This window comes from Biomphalaria glabrata, chromosome 9 (assembly GCF_947242115.1).
Source record: "Biomphalaria glabrata chromosome 9, xgBioGlab47.1, whole genome shotgun sequence".
Taxonomy (NCBI): Eukaryota; Metazoa; Mollusca; class Gastropoda; family Planorbidae; genus Biomphalaria; species Biomphalaria glabrata.
The window spans coordinates 38,755,686-38,773,329 of record NC_074719.1 but is presented as its reverse complement, the minus strand read 5'-3'; the positions used below and the strand labels follow the sequence as shown (position 1 = coordinate 38,773,329).

Below are 17,644 nucleotides of genomic sequence, written 5' to 3'. Positions count from 1 at the left end.
GGAAAGTAAATGTTGGCCACATGACACCCTGCTCATTAACTGTTGGCCGAAGGAAGAGATGACCTTAACATCATCTGCCCTATAGATCGCAAGGTCTGAAAGGGGAAACTTTTGCACAGAGCATGCAAAAGTATAACGAAGTCTCAAGATACAACAGTAACATTGTTTATCTACAAATTATGTACTATGCATGAAAAGAAAACACGCGTCTTGCATATTGAAATGTTCTAGAGACTTAAAGATGATTTCTAGAAGAACTGAAACTAAAAGCGGTTACAAAACATTTTCGGTCAGATGTTTTCTTCTTTTTATTTTCTCGTTTTCTCTCTTTTTAAAAATAAAATATAGTAGCCGGATATGACCCGCGGCCTGCGGGTCTTAGTGTGGGCATTACTGATATACTGGATTGTATTTAGATCTGTGTCAAACATAGCGAATGTTCCCTTCACATTTGTAAAAAAATTTGCCACGAAAATAAAAATAGAGTGAGAAAATGGCTTATCCGTTCGGCCAACATATTCATATCCAATTATTCTAATGTAAAATACTGTGGAAACGGGTTTACTCGATTTGTTTACAAGTTTTGTACTTTAATAGAGGATATTTCACGCGTGACGAGTTATGACCTCAAGGCACTTGCGTGATTTGATTTTACTAATCTTTTATCAACTCTGTCTGTCTGGTTTAGAAAATCGCAGCTGAATATATATCGCTGGGAAAGGAATTATTTCAATACCGGAAATAGTGCTTGGCGGCGAGGCTCCTCCCCGAACCTCGCTGAGGGAGCTACAATTTCTCCACTAACCCCAGGAAGAAACTATTCAAGGGTACAAAAAACTTCTTCCGAAAGAATGAACGGTCACAATATAATAAAGATTAATTATGCACAAACACACACACACACACACACACATATATACATACATACATACATATATATTTTTTTGGGGGGGAATTCCCCACCCCACCCCCCGAATAATTATGCACACACACATACATATATATGTATATTTTTTTTGGCGGGGGAATTCCCCACCCCCACCCCCCGAAAAAAAATCCTGCTACGCCCAGACCCCTTTGCTAGTAATGTAGGGGAATCTACAATTTTTTCACTAACTCATGGAAGAACCTATTCTAGGGCACAATAAACGTCTTCCGAAAGAATGAAGGGTCAGAATGTAATAAAGATTATGTACACACACACACACACACACACACACATAAATACATATAATTTTTTTTTCGCGGGGGGGGGGGGGGGTCGGGGGGGTCGTAGAAACAAATTCACCCCCCAAACCCCCCCCCCCCCGAAAAAAAATCCTGGCTACGCCCATGAAGTAGATATTTAACCAAAGGAGATGTACATATTTAACCAAAGGAGATGTAGATATTTAAGCAAACGAGATGTAGATATTTAACAAATGGAGATGTTTAACCAAAGGAGGTGTTTAACCAAAGGAGATTTAGATATTTAACAAATGGAGATGTTTAACCAAAGGAGGTGTTTAACCAAAGGAGATTTAGATATTTAACCAAAGGAGATGTAGATATTTAACCAAAGGACATGTTCATATATAAGCAAATTTAATCAATAGGGATCAAGATATCTACTAAGTGGTGAAACTCCTCCTTTACCATGCAGCCCCAGTGTCCTCCAGACAAAATTATCAAAATCACATTTCACAAACATTAAACTCTTGTCTTTAAACCCCTTCATATAACCCCTTACTCGATATTTAATTTACTTCCAGATCACTTATTGCCTAAGAGTCGAATATATCTTCATAACAATGTGGTAGCAGGGAGACAACTGTAGAAATTCAACCTTCGTGCTACTAAATGTAACACAACGAATGCTCTTCCCTTTGCGTAAAAAATGTACAACAGCAAAGTGAAACAAGTAGGCCAAAGTACGAGGTTAAGAGTGCATTTACATATGTGCTGATAACGCACGGTCGATAACTGCGTTGCTACACGGGCATTGACCTAGTTAAATGTAATCGCTTTACCAAGAGTTATGGTTCTTGTGTTAAGTGTGTAGAGTTTGCTTTGTTTACTATAAAACTATTGTGCTAGCCATTCTCATTTAATAAACCTAAGGTCTGTATATATAGATTGTGGATTACGCAAGCTTAACTACTTATTTTATATCCATAATTTTTTGTTTATAAGACGGTGTAATCTCTACTTTGTAATGCGCCATTTATTCCAGTAAATAACATTTAAAATTATGATAACTTACAAATAAAAACATATAAAAAAAAGCCCACAAAAGAGGCAAGATGGCCCATAAAAGAGGCACATAAAGCCCAGAAAAGAGGCAAAGAAAAGAGGCCCAAGGATTCCTCAATGTTACAACAATAAGTTAGAGCGAGTCATGAAGTTAATTAACACTACAATGAGGCAATTTTATTAATCCTCTTGTACAGGGGTGGACAACCTTTTCCTATCGAGGGCCGCATTACAAAAATTTTGAAAAAAAGGGGGGGGGGCGCATATACATACTTAAAACAGAAAAATGCGCTAGTTAACTGTGCATCTCATCATCATTATCTCATCCCTGCCTGTGGTCCCTTCTGGAGCATAGGCCACCAACCAGCCTCCTCCGGGCATCTCGGCTCCGGGTAAGCCTCCTCAACTGCCCCCATGCTTTACCCATCTGCTTGGCATCTGCTTCCAAATTGCGGCGCCATGTATTCCTGGACCGTCCCCTCTTCCTCTTTCCTTGGGGAAAGACCGTGTATACTGTCTCTTATCAATTAATTCACATTTGTACTGTATTATACATTGACCTTTCATTTTTACACTCCCAGTTGAGGAATTACAACAAGATTTTTAAATATTTATTTTGTCATCGTCTGTTTAAATCACAACATTTCACCACCAATAAACAGTTGTACTTAATTTAAAGTGTTTAACTGTGTACACGCGTGCATTATGTTCCAGAATTGTGGAACTAGCTTACTTGTTGTTACCCTTGTGACTGCTTTCAACTTACAGTCAGTCAGCATCGACCTGTTCCTACACTTTGTTTAGTTTCAAACAAGAAATTACTAGTTCACAGATGTATGTGCACCCAAATTTTGTGAAAGTTTAGCAGCAAAACTTTTTAAAGTTTGGAAATACAGCTTCTGCACTAAATGGAGAACTGGGGGTATTAAAAACTAATTCTCAGTTCTTGACGTCTTAAAATTTGTTTTTAAATTCCATTATCAAAGAATTGAAATAAGTCTAGTACTTTTCAACCATTTCACTAGAAATAGCTTCACCTATCAGCAAAGGAAAATGATAAATCCTGTTTTCACTTGCTTGCATGGAGAAACTTGAAAGCTTTGTTTGAAAAGATTTAACATGCACATACATTTTATGTGCAATATTGTCGATGAAAAACATGAAGTCTGTCTTCCACTCTTCCTTAGAAATATTAATAACAACTTCACGGCCAATATCCTTCAAAGAAAATAATTTCTTCTTTGAAATCCTATATTCTTCTCAATACCTTGCTAATGCTAAGCCATAGGATACTGCTGTTTTCAAATCTTCAATACTTCTAGGCCTGTGGTTAAATGTCCCAAGCACTTGTTAAGTTTGATATTCAATGCAGCTTGCTCTTCTTTAATTTATTAAAAAAAAACCTGCTTTTTTCAGTCAAAACACGGGCTCCATCAGTTGTTAACCCTTGCCATTTGGTTTCAAGCTAACCCAAGAATTTCAACACAGTTCTTCAAAGCATTGAATAAATAGTGGCCTGAGTTTGAATATTTATCTGAATGTTTCGAAATATTGCAAATAGAAATAATCTAAGTTTACTTTAAGCTTTTTAGAAAGACATGTACCTACATTGTTTCTTTCAACTCTTCATCACAAGTGATAAGAATCAGACATTTCAATACTTTATATAGATATTTAAAATTACTTATTTTAAATAGATTTGCATTTTTTGTATCTATAATCTGTGGGCACACCTGATTTCTGTAGGTGTCCGCGGGCCGCATAAGGCGAGCCGCATGTGGCCCGCGGGTCGTAATTTGCCCACCCCTGCTAGTTGAAGAGATACACATACTATGTATCAGAAGAATTCTAGCGTAGAGATCACCGTGTGACACTAACTCTAACGATGCCCCAGTGGCATAGCTAACCCAAATGCAGTGCAGGATTCACGCATAGGCCACAAAAGCCATAGCTAATGGCCCCCACCGTAAGAGATGCCTGTTTGTTATGATATCCATGCTTTTAATAAAAGATGTATTATTTCACCATATAGCCTATAAATATTGTCTAAAATCGTATGTGTATATTAACTCTATAATCTATATCTAGGTATCCGAAAAGCTTATTAGACACTGATATAACCTATACTATAGTAAGGCTGTTTAGACTTATAAAGGGCGCCATATCTGAAATAGCTTTCAAGCCTAAATCGAATATTGCTTAAACGTAAAGTGTTCTAAAATTATTAAATTAAATGTAAGGATCCCGTTTTTCATTGAGCTATCTAGTATTTGACATAGTTTTACTGTCGAAAGAGTTTTGAATCGAAAATCTTGAAATTCTAGCCAGTGAGCCAGACTGACCAAAGCGCTCTGTCTGGACAAAGGTCCAAACTCATATCCATATTTAACACCGCTATTTCCAAAGGGTCCTGCACTCCAGACGCAAGGATACGTGGCCGAAGGCGGAGGACACAAGGAACCCTCGCCCTTTTCCCATAGTTTACTAAGCTAACAGTGCAGGACTCGCCATTGATGAAATGGTCCCTTGAGGAACGGCGCCTGGATTTGTTCAGGATCGTGGAAGCTCTCATACAACTCAGAACTGTGCAATGGGAAAGCTCTGGCACTCCCTAAGACACTCCCACAGGAGTCTTGTTTTGCTACCCGTTTAGCCCAATCGTTCCATGCGACGATCGTTTCCTCCCGAGTGCCGCGTTGAGGCGAGACCATTCCTTATACAAGGCCTCAACACCCACCTGCAATCGCCACGTCGTACAGACATGTGACATGTCAACGAACGAATTGTCTAAACTGCCCACAGGTGGTGACGTTGCAGGTCAGTGTTCGGCCTTCTATAACGATTGGCCTCGGTTGAGGCAGGATAGAGTACGCGGGTATTTCCTATCTGTAAGGTTATTAGTACTGATTGTACCTCATTCAAACCGTGTCGTCAATTCATTGCTGATGCGTACTTTGACTTGTTGATCTTCCCGATTTGGAGTTTATTAAAAGTGTTTTTATTGACAGGTTACAAGAAACGCCCTGCCTTCACATTTGAAGCACTGAGTGATATTTTTTTTTTATACCTTAACGCTCTGACTGGATCAAGCTGTGCAATCCACTGTCTCTTGACACACAGAGATGAAGGCAATAAGACTGACTCTGTGCCAACTGTGTCACAATGACGTGCGGGGGTACCTCATCCCCACCCGTCTTATGTCGTCCGTGACTCAGATGCACGAGGGTCAGGTCAAGGTCAGGCCTTTTTCAGAGATACCTGGACCAAAAGGAATTTATCAGTGGCCAGTAATCGGAACAGTGTTGCATTATAAACCTTTCAGTAAGCTACTATAAATTTATTTTTGCTCATGTTTGAAAATAAAATAACTTCATAATATTTTCCTCACATCAAAAAGAAAAAAAAAAGGGAGGGTAATAGGTAATTTAAAAAAAAAATCAGGTTTTGTTAGGTATAATAAATAATTGTTTGAAGTTTCAACTTGATCAGATAATTGGTGTGGGATAAATAACGTGTACAATTATCAAGGGGACAAACCCCTACATATTTAGCCATATCTGTGAATACTGAAAGATACCTTGTTGGTATCATAAAATAATTATCTACAAGTTATAAATAAACTAATTCGTAAATTTCTCTTATTGATTCATATATTGTCTGCGTCAATGAATAGATGTGCAAAGTTTCAACTTGATCCGAGAATGGGAGGTGGGAGAAAAAACATGTACAAACCTTTTACCAGACAAACGGAATGAATTGATATATGCTTTTTTTAAATTAATAAAGCGTTAAATCTATTACCGCCTGTGTGATATCAATGTCTTTTCTATCAGCCAAACACACTCCGGAGAAAATTCATCGTCTCATGAACGAGCTGTTTGACAAATACGGACCCGTGGTCAAATTTCGAATGGGGCCTCAAACGGTTGCAGTTTGTGACCCTAAAGACTTTGAAACTGTTTTCAGGAATGAAGGCCAGTACCCCGTGCGGCCCACTCTTGACATAGTCACAGCTTACAATAAAAGAAATGGACACAAGGAGACGTTTGCACAATTGTAAGTCTGGCGCTGAATTAGAATCACGTTAGCTATACCTGCTTGGTGTGTCTACTTAGGGGTTAGAGTTAGACTGAGAGTTTTGACAGACTATTCAATCATTTCTCTCTCTCACTCTGTCTTTCTGCCTGTTTGTCTATCTATCTATCTATCTATCTATCTATCTATCTATCTATCTATCTATCTATCTATCTATCTATCTATCTATCTACCTACCTACCTACCTACCTACCTACCTACCTATCTATCTACCTACCTACCTATCTATCTATCTATCTATCTATCTATCTATCTATCTATCTATCTATCTATCTGTCTATCTATCTACCTACCTACCTACCTACCTACCTACCTACCTACCTACCTATCTATCTATCTATCTATCTATCTATCTATCTATCTATCTATCTATCTATCTACCTACCTACCTACCTACCTATACCTACCTACCTACCTACCTACCTATCTACCTACATATCTACCTATCTACCTATCTATTATCTATCTATCTATCTATCTATCTATCTATCTATCTATCTATCTATCTATCTATCTATCTATCTATCTATCTATCTATCTAAGCGTGGTTCAGAGGCTAACTGCGCTTGAACTTGGCTTGGCTTAGCTACCTATGAAGGGGACTCGAAGTTAACACCCGACTCGGGCATATTGAGCACCTGAAGGCAGCACGGAAAAACCTTCTCCTAGATACCCCTCCCCCCGACTAATCCACAACTGAGATTGGACCAAAGCGCTCTGAGCATGCTATAAGCATGAAAGTAGCGCTATATGAAAGTTATATATAATTTATTTATTATCTATCTATCTATCTAATCTATCTATCTATCTATCTATCTATCTATCTATCTATCTATCTATCTATCTATCTAATCAACCATTAATCATCGCCCTTATGAGTAATGTTAAGATCGTTGGTTTATTTTTTGTCACTTCTCTGATAATCCATTTGATTGGATCAATAAAATTATCTTATCTTATCTATAATCTCAAAAGTACTTAGAGCAGAATGCAACTTTATCTTCTTCTGTTGCTAACGAAGACAGGGTGAAGAGTGGCACGCCAGAAGGACGCCTCTGAACAAAAGACTGGTTAGAAGTGACTCTGCCTCGTATTATTTGGAGCAGCAGGGCCAAGTTGCAGAGGACTTGGTCCGAGCTTTGGCCAAGGAAGATTTGACAGCTGTGGATTTTCAGGATTTATTTTATCGCTACGCCTCTGAAAGTAAGAAAGTTAGTCTATAGGCCTACTACTCTATAGCAGAATTAGGAAAGAATTTCGAATAAAAATAAAAAAGCTTATTATGCACTTTTTATAAAGCGCTATGTAGATCGTTATTTTAAATGTGAAATATGAAAACAGAAAATAGGCGTAAAAGGCAACATCCGTAATCTAACTAGACTCCCCCACCGGACAAAACGGCACTGTCTGTATCAGAAGTAACAACGTTCCCAGGTCTGTGTAGACATGTGAAATACCTAATTCTTTAATCTGAGCATTCAAAGACAGTTCCTTTGTATGTGTTTGGTGGCTGAGTGGTATAGCCCTAAGGTTTTCAAACCGAGGGGTATCAAGTTCGAACCGTGGTGAAGTTTGAGATTTTGAACCTTTGGATTTTTAGAGCACCCCTAAGTCATCCCAACTCTAATGGGTACCTAACATAAGTTGAGGCAGTAAAGGCGGATGGTCATTGTGCTGGCCACATGACAAAGTCTTTAACCGTCTGCCTTTGTATCGCCTGCGTTTTGTTATTTGCCTTTATAAATTTTCGCTCCTCAGTTGCCTGACATTCTTTCAAGATGACCTGCCCAACGTAGTCTGTTCTTTTCTTTTCTGTCATTATCGGTGGGTCTTCATACAACATCATCAGCCCACATAGATCGAAAAGTCTGAAAGGTATATTTTATTTATTTTTATACCGTTTCATTTGACCTTTAATTTTTTCAATGTACTTTCTAACCTTTTTTTCCCCAAAGGTATATTTTTAGTGGCATTCAATAGAAGACTGGGACTGTTCGAAGAGGAACCAGATAAAATTTCTACAGACTTTGTACAAGCTGCCAAAACCTCCACCCAGATGCTGCAAGACGCTTTGCTGGGCAAACTGTTCATGACCAAATGGTTGAAGAACTCCTCCTACAAAAAATTTGAGGCTCTTCTGAATTTCCAGAAAAAGTTTGTTTTTATTTATTAATAAAATGCAGAATTGCTGATACTTAAAAATATCTCATTTAACTTTGTACAATACAGAAATCTATTACAACTAACACAAGGTTGGAATATGTAGAACCAGTGGAGGAGTTTAGCAAATGGAGTCCCCCTACTCCCTTCAAGATTCTATGTGCTTACTAATGTTACTACATTTAAAAGCAAATTATATATGGGAAGAAAGATATTAGAGTTCGGGTGCATTTAGTATCACTTCCCTTATTTTCTTTAATATGTATATATTGTAAACCTGTTAAAGTTTTGACATGCTGATGCTACATTATAAGATGGCCTTGTCTGCACAATTGGGTATACATAGAATCAGTACTGCTTATAGTTTATATGGAGGTGCGATGGCTGAGCGGTAAAGCGCTAGGCTTCCGGACTGATGTCCCGGTTCGAAGATTGGGATTTTTAATTGCAGGATCTTTGGGCGCCTCTGAGTCTACCCAGCTCTAATGGTTACCTGACATTAGTTGGGAAAACGTAATGCGGTTGGTTGTCGTGCTGGTCATTGACACACTCCGTGGGCCACAGAAACAGATGCGCTATGCATCATTTGCCCTAACGATTGCAAGGTCTGAAAGGTGGAACTTACTTGTATAGTTTATGTACCTTTACAAAAATCCTTCTTTTACATAAAAAAAAGTTATCTGCCGCGTTCAGAATTACAACTCTATGATTATGACAGCCTATTAAAATAGCAAATTTATTGAAATCTATAATCACGTGTCATGTCTTTGAATTCAGAGTTACGGCTGACTGTGTGATGGAGGCTAGAAAGGTTCTGGAAGATCGGATGAAGTCTGGAGATTTCAAAGCAGACGAACCCAACTTGCTGTTTTCTCTGCTCTCAGAAAAAAACATGACAGATGAAGATATAAATGACGCTGTGGGAACCTTGTATGCTGCTGGAACTGAATCAGTAGGCCTATTCATTTTCTTTGTATATTTCTATACCTAAAAATGCTTGTTAACAATAATCCTAGACATTGAACTTTTTTTTATACCCTAATTTCTAATATAATTAAAAAGAAAAACTTTTTTTAACGTTAGACAAAGTACAGTTTTAATTGTTAATAAAAACGCCACACAAATAAAACCATAAATATTCACATAAGTTACTATATATCTATAAATGTTACACTTACATATTCTTAACACTCCATACGTGAAATTTAATCAATATCTAGTTACAAATCATCAAGAATAAAGATTTTCTAAAACTAACTGCATACAAGTTATATCCACGAAGATGTTATTATCTGAGCTGATCATTTTTTTCCTTAACAGACTGCTAAAAATTTGCAAACATTCTTCTACACATTGGCCCTAAATCCCGAAAAGCAGGAAATTCTAAGACAAGAAATACTTAATATTCTAGGAGCTAATGGCATTTTGACAGCCCAAGCCTTGTCACAGATGGCATTTTTAAAAGCTGCTTTAAAGGAATCATTCAGGTTTTGAGATTTAACGAATATTTTTAAAACTCTCTCTCTCTCTCTCTCTCTCTCTCTCTGTCGCTCTCTCTCTCTCTCTCTCGCTTGTAGTAAATATAGAAATAAACCTACAGTTTGTTTTTGTTATCAGGATTGGGCAGTAAGTCAAGTTATAGACTCATACCTATTAGCAATATATCAAATATTACATAGTCTTTATAAATCTTTATAAATATCTGTTTAAAATGTGTACAATGAAACAATGCACAAGATTTATTAATGTTAATACACTAGTAGAAAGCTTAGTGTTGGTAGGCCTATACACTAGTAGAAAGCTTAGTGTTGGTAGGCCTATACGCTAGTAGAAAGCTTAATGTTTGTAGGCCTATACACTAGTAGAAAGCTTAGTGTTGGTAGGCCTATATACTAGTAGAAAGCTTAGTGTTGGTAGGCCTATACACTAGTAGAAAGCTTAGTGTTGGTAGGCCTATACACTAGTAGAAAGCTTAGTGTTGGTAGGCCTATACGCTAGTAGAAAGCTTAATGTTTGTAGGCCTATACACTAGTAGAAAGCTTAGTGTTGGTAGGCCTATATACTAGTAGAAAGCTTAGTGTTGTTAGGCCTATACACTAGTAGAAAGCTTAGTGTTGGTAGGCCTATACACTAGTAGAAAGCTTAGTGTTGGTAGGCCTATACGCTAGTAGAAAGCTTAATGTTGGTAGGTCTATACACTAGTAGAAAGCTTAGTGTTGGTAGATCTATACACTAGTAGAAAGCTTAGTGTTGGTAGGCCTATACACTAGTAGAAAGCTTAGTGTTGGTAGGCCTATACACTAGTAGAAAGCTTAGTGTTGGTAGGCCTATACACTAGTAGAAAGCTTAGTGTTGGTAGGCCTATACACTAGTAGAAAGCTTAGTGTTGGTAGGCCTATACACTAGTAGAAAGCTTAGTGTTGGTAGGCCTATACACTAGTAGAAAGCTTAGTGTTGGTAGGCCTATACACTAGTAGAAAGCTTAGTGTTGGTAGGCCTATACACTAGTAGAAAGCTTAGTGTTGGTAGGCCTATACGCTAGTAGAAGCTTAATGTTGGTAGGCCTATACACTAGTAGAAAGCTTAGTGTTGGTAGGCCTATACACTAGTAGAAAGCTTAGTGTTGGTAGGCCTATACACTAGTAGAAAGCTTAATGTTGGTAGGCCTATATACTAGTAGAAAGCTTAGTGTTGGTAGGCCTATACGCTAGTAGAAGCTTAATGTTGGTAGGCCTATACACTAGTAGAAAGCTTAGTGTTGGTAGGTCTATACACTAGTAGAAAGCTTAGTGTTGGTAGGCCTTTACGCTAGTAGAAAGCTTAGTGTTGGTAGGTCTATACACTAGTAGAAAGCTTAGTGTTGGTAAGCCTATACGCTAGTAGAAAGCTTAGTGTTGGTAGGCCTATACGCTAGTAGAAAGCTTAATGTTGGTAGGCCTATACGCTAGTAGAAAGCTTAGTGTTGGTAGGTCTATACACTAGTAGAAAGCTTAGTGTTGGTAAGCCTATACGCTAGTAGAAAGCTTAATGTTGGTAGGTCTATACGCTAGTAGAAAGCTTAGTGTTGGTAGGTCTATACACTAGTAGAAAGCTTAGTGTTGGTAGGCCTATACACTAGTAGAAAGCTTAGTGTTGGTAAGCCTATACGCTAGTAGAAAGCTTAGTGTTGGTAGGCCTATACGCTAGTAGAAAGCTTAATGTTGGTAGGCCTATACGCTAGTAGAAAGCTTAGTGTTGGTAGGCCTATACACTAGTAGAAGCTTAATGTTGGTAGGCCTATACACTAGTAGAAAGCTTAATGTTGGTAGGTCTATACACTAGTAGAAAGCTTAGTGTTGGTAGGTCTATACACTAGTAGAAAGCTTAGTGTTGGTAGGTCTATACGCTAGTAGAAAGCTTAGTGTTGGTAGGTCTATACGCTAGTAGAAAGCTTAGTGTTGGTAGGCCTATACGCTAGTAGAAGCTTAATGTTGGTAGGCCTATACACTAGTAGAAAGCTTAATGTTGGTAGGTCTATACACTAGTAGAAAGCTTAGTGTTGGTAGGTCTATACACTAGTAGAAAGCTTAGTGTTGGTAGGCCTATACGCTAGTAGAAAGCTTAGTGTTGGTAGGCCTATACACTAGTAGAAGCTTAATGTTGGTAGGCCTATACACTAGTAGAAAGCTTAATGTTGGTAGGCCTATACACTAGTAGAAAGCTTAGTGTTGTTAGGCCTATACACTAGTAGAAAGCTTAGTGTTGGTAGGTCTATACACTAGTAGAAAGCTTAGTGTTGGTAGGCCTATACACTAGTAGAAAGCTTAGTGTTGGTAGGCCTATACACTAGTAGAAAGCTTAGTGTTGAAATGAACTGGAAAATTGGAAACTTTTGAATTGTATTCAGCGATGGTCTCTTTTCTTTCTCACACACTCTCTCACTCTCTCACTATTTCTCTCTCGTTACCCCCCCCCCTCTCTTAATTAGTGATTAAAATTGTATAAGTATGTCGGTCTATAAAACGATTTTAGCAATCTCTTTACCTAAATTTTGATCTTTATACTTTTTGAATGTATGAAATATCAAACAGTCTTTAAGTTCTTGAGGCTTGTAATTTTTTTTTCACCAAAAGAATTTTCCCCCTTTTTTAAGGCTGTATCCCCCAGCAGCAGTTGGGATCATCCGAGTTTTACCAGTAGATGTTACACTAGGGCAGTATGCTGTTCCAGCTGGGGTAAGTTGATGTTCTAATCTAATTGAACAGCTTTGTGTGTGAGAGAGAGAAAATGTGATACATTGTATCATCGTCATTACCACCACCATCATCAGTCCCATGACTTGCGTTGTAGGGGTGCTGTGAAAGTTCGAGTAACCAAATCTCTCCACATCTCGGTCAGTGGCTGTCCTTAGCAGAAAATCAAGAGAGAGGCCGGTTCATTCTTTCAGCCAGCTTTTATTTGGACCACGCATTCTTCCTACTCCCTCCACTGTACCTGCAATTTTGACTTTTGACAGTGAGTCATGTGACTTACAATAGGACCAAACCAACTCAGCTTTCATCTCTACACGGGGTTGATGAGTTCAACCTATTTGCCAGTCAGAGCTTTGACTTGTAAAAGTACAAACTCATTCCTGGTATTCGATATCCAACATTTCTCAGCAGCATTGAATTCTTCTTTCAGCCTCAGAGTTCAGCGTCCAACTTTCACTATCATACAGCGGAATAGAAACCAATATCGAAGAATGCAGTTACAATTTTACACCAAAGCTGTTGTTATAGATCGTTGTATAGTTGGAAGTCATGCTATGGGCATATGTATTATAACACAATAGTGAGTTATTTGTCGGATATATTGTGACATTGACGTGTGTTACTTGGTTTTATTAGTTTTGGTCATTCCTTCTGATATGAAGATTATTACCTCCTAATACAAACCTTATTGGGGGCGGCAGGAAATGGCAGTGGGCAGGGTTTGAGCCACTGACCATCTTGACATAGTAGGATGCTATAACCCACGACCATATACAAATAATTACACTGTCCTGGGCTGGGCTGTGCGTGATGTTCATGACAGCTATTGTATTTCATTATTTCAGGCTGATATGTAATCTCTTGATAAGTCGCACTAGCATTGTAATGTTTGTTCTAAACTATTTTTACATTTCATAATTCACTGCATAGTTGGCACATGAATGTCCGTTTCATTTTCAGACTCAGATTATAATGTTTAGTCCAAGACCGTCAAAAACACACTTTGAGAACCCTAATCAGTTTTTACCAGAGAGATGGCTGAGGTCGGAAGAAAACGTGAAAAAAGATACGTCCCTTGGTTTCATAGTCCTACCATTTGGCCACGGTCCCAGGAACTGTATTGGAAGACGATTTGCTACTCAAGAAATGTATTTGGCAACTACCAAGGTAATGTGTACAGCACTACATCAACGGCCCGTCGTCGTACTAGCATCTTTGGTGGTACAAGCTGGCATTCCGCCTCACATTGTTTAATGTTTCGCACTATCTTTTTCATTGTCTTTCACACATATTCTCTTCTCTTTCTCTTTCCCACTTTCTGTCTTTCACTATCAGGCTGTTGGTGTCATTCAGTCGCTGAGCGACTCATACAAAAAAAAAAAGAAATGAATACCTGGGCATTAGATATTTAGGTAACAATTTTGCCCACTAAGCAGGTTCCCTATTTCCACTCAGCTGATGAGTCCAAGGAAACGGCAGATGCCCGATACAGTTTGGGGTCAGCAATCTGCCTAAGGGTCACAGACTCCTGATTTTTCTTCATGTTTGACTCCCGAGGCCTTTAACTTGTTTCAGTTTAAGCACAAGGCAACAGAGTTTTGGATTTTTGAGTTTTTCTTAGGTACCCCCACACGACTAATGAACCATTTCTGCACAAAGTTACTGGTTTAGGCGGCAGTTACTCTATTTGCTCCTTCTCCTATGTATAGCATATGATCACCTATCTCTCTCTCTCTGTCTGTCTGTCTCTCTCTCTCTCTCTGTCTCTCTCTCTCTGTCTCTCTCTCTCTCTCTGTCTCTCTGTCTCTCTCTCTCTATTTCTCTCTCTCTCTCTATCTCTCTATCTGTCTCTCTCTCTCTCTATCTCTCTATCTGTCTCTCTCTCTCTCTATCTCTCTATCTGTCTCTCTCTCTGTCTCTCTCTCTGTCTCTGTCTCTCTCTCTATCTGTCTCTCTCTATCTCTCTATCTCTCTCTCTGTCTCTCTCTCTCTCTATCTCTCTCTCTCTCTCTCGCTCTCTCTCTGTCCTCTCCTAACGTCTCTTTCAATTCCCTACTTCCGGTTCCTATTATAACTTAAACACTGACCTATATGCTATATTTGTTGTTCAGGTCCTGCAGAACTTCAAGATTGACGTCGCCCCAGAATCCAAGTCAACACAATTTATCTACAAAATGTTTATCGAACCAGAAGAACCGATTAAGTTTAAGTTTACAAAACTTCATTAGAACATCAGTCAAGTCTTTTGTTACGTTGTCAAAGGAATTATGACTACACACTTGTGTTCTCATCCCTCTTCAAAACAAACAGATATGGTTACAGTCAAGCTGTTGAATTAAATATGGGCCTTGAAGTTGTGTAACTGCAGAGACGTAGCTAGGAATTTGCCATCATTTGGGGCCCAGGGGACTTGACCTCTTTTGCGTAATATTTAATGGGAAATACACTCATTTAGGGGTCCCCCTCAAGTGGGGGCCCAAAGAATTTTCAAATTCTCTTCCTCCTTCCCCCACCTAGCTATGCCTCTGTGTTACTGATTACATTCCAAGTGTAATTATTAAATTTCAGAGTTTTTTTGCCGTTATTTGGTTCAACTTGACTTGAAATAAAACTAGCAAAATCTAAAAAATTCTTTTTAACCATCAACGCTTATCTAAGGGAAAGAACTCGCACTTACAAATATATCTCTCAATAATGTAAACAATTATTTCGCTTATTCGATATCAAACAAATTAATTTATTCCCAATAATTAATTGAATATTTGTTGTTGTTTTTTAAAATCGATTCATGTTTTGCTAGGTAAAATAAATATTTGTTTAAAGTTTCAACTTGATCCTAGAATGGGTGTGGCAGAAATAACGTCTTCCATTAATTATCTAATGGGTCAAAACCCTACATAGTTAGCCTTATCTGTGAATATTGGAGGCTTAATTTCCCTTTTGGTATCAAATAAAATAATTAATTATCAGTAATTAATTAACTAATTGTTTTTTTTTTTATTCATGTCTTGTTTATGCCGATTAATAATTATGCAAAGTTTCAATTTGATCTGACACTCGGTGTGACAGAAATAATGAGTACAATTTTTTTACCTGACAGACACACAGAGACAGAGTGCATTGATTTAAGCTTGTAATAAAGCACACACACAATTCAGAACACTTTAATCCATACAACCAATTAGAATGACTTCATAGATCCAAATATGAGTAAATCAGCTTTATAAACATACCAACGAGGACCAACTAATGGTACCGGTGAAGCAGGTAAACTTTTTCATCTTCCTTATGAAGATCTAGATTTTCGTGCTTCTTTTTACCAAGCTTATATCAGCTCAGTACGTATGTGTTGGTTCAAATCTTTGACAAGTTATTTTTCTCACTTTCCACTGTCAGCTCAGTACGTGTTTGGTTCAAATCTTTGACAAGTTATTTTTCTCACTTTCCACTGTCAGCTCAGTACGTGTTTGGTTCAAATCTTTGACAAGTTATTTTTCTCACTTTCCACTGTCAGCTCAGGACGTATGTTTGGTTCAAATCTTTGATAAGTTATTTTTCTCACTTTCCATTGTCAGCTCAAGACGTATGTTTGGTTCAAATCTTTGATAAGTTATTTTTCTCACTTTTCATTGTCAGCTCAGGACGTATGTTTGGTTCAAATCTTTGATAAGTTATTTTTCTCACTTTCCATTCTTGGCTGCAGTTGAAACTTTGCACCATTATCCATTGTCGATGACAACACATTTATTTATTTAAAAATTTACCAATTATCAATCAATTAGTAGTAATTAATTAGTTTTGTTATGTATGAAAAATGTAACTATTTAATAATGAGAGAACGGCAGCCATTGTCAATCACAATTTTCATGTTAATTCGATCTGCTTTGTGACAGGTATATTTCTTTTTGTCATAATTAACTTTGTTGTTTTGGGTATATTGACAAAATCTCAAATTACCTCATACAGTATGACAATTGTAATATTTGAGCCACTATATTTTTGCCTGAATAGGTGTTCCAAGAACTTCTGGATCAATCTCTAGAAAAAATATTCAAAATGCTCCGCTAAATACTCAGAATGTGCAAAGTATTCCGTTAAGGAAACGTTTGAGAACCATTCAATTAAAAACAAAAACAAACAGAAACTTAAGAGAAAAAAACAAAATATGACCAATGTAGAACATCAACTTATATTACAACCATAGACTATATATATATAATATATATATATATATATAAATACGTATATATAAATATATATATAATTACAACAAATTTACCACGAGAGATACAGTAATAAAATGAAACTTTCGGTGAAGCCTTACATTCAGAAATTTACACATTTGGGCTTTACAACAACAAAAAAACAAGAAAAACAGAAAAAAACACTTTTTAAAACTAAAATCTTATATAAAGTGTAATTGTAAATGAGTTTTGATCAGTCATGTAATTAAACTTGTAATAGGCCTATGACTAACAATAATAAATCTGTGCGATTAGAAATATTTTGTCGATTGTTTTTTGTTAAGCGCAATATCATGCTTTTAGCTTTCTCAATGCGCTATGATCCTATCATTTGTCTGGACCAGTTGGGAAAGATGGGTGTGGGTGGAAGGGGGGGGGGAGAAAGAATGGGGTAGGATGGAGGGGGGGAGAAAGAATGGGGTAGGGTGGAGGGGGCGGGGGGAGAAAGTAGGGGGTATCTGTGTGTATGTTACCGTGATCGCTTTTTAATTGCATTTTTTTTAAAATTTGTACAAATATGAATTCGAACTCAAGGGCTCAAGCCTCCTCAAGACGATACACTAACCATTGTGCCAGTGAAATGCTTATGAAAAAGTAAGTTAAAATTTCAACTTGATACAAGATAGGATGTGGGAGTGATGGATATAGGTGCAAATAGGAACAACATTCACACACGAAACA

The 17,644-nt window shown here is 37.6% G+C and overlaps 1 protein-coding gene across 1 annotated transcript; it reads left to right on the top strand.

The window, feature by feature from the left end:
- The first annotated feature begins 1,973 nt into the window (after positions 1-1,973).
- Positions 1,974-17,221, top strand: LOC106065757 (cytochrome P450 10-like). Its single transcript, XM_056042141.1, has 10 exons — positions 1,974-2,100; positions 5,241-5,553; positions 6,066-6,288; positions 7,349-7,530; positions 8,283-8,481; positions 9,265-9,439; positions 9,808-9,974; positions 12,620-12,701; positions 13,680-13,886; positions 14,831-17,221. Exons 2-10 carry the CDS (start codon positions 5,355-5,357, stop codon positions 14,945-14,947), a joined length of 1,551 nt encoding a protein of 516 aa, XP_055898116.1. The 5' UTR covers positions 1,974-2,100; positions 5,241-5,354; the 3' UTR covers positions 14,948-17,221.
- The last annotated feature ends 423 nt before the right edge of the window (positions 17,222-17,644 follow it).

Excerpts from the sequence above, each read along its gene's own strand:
- LOC106065757 (XM_056042141.1), top strand. The coding sequence starts at position 5,355 with ATGAAGGCAATAAGACTGACTCTGTGCCAACTGTGTCACAATGACGTG. Across the intron at positions 9,440-9,807 it reads ATGCTGCTGGAACTGAATCA|ACTGCTAAAAATTTGCAAAC; the intron begins GTAGGCCTATTC and ends TTTCCTTAACAG. Across the intron at positions 9,975-12,619 it reads GCTTTAAAGGAATCATTCAG|GCTGTATCCCCCAGCAGCAG; the intron begins GTTTTGAGATTT and ends CCCTTTTTTAAG.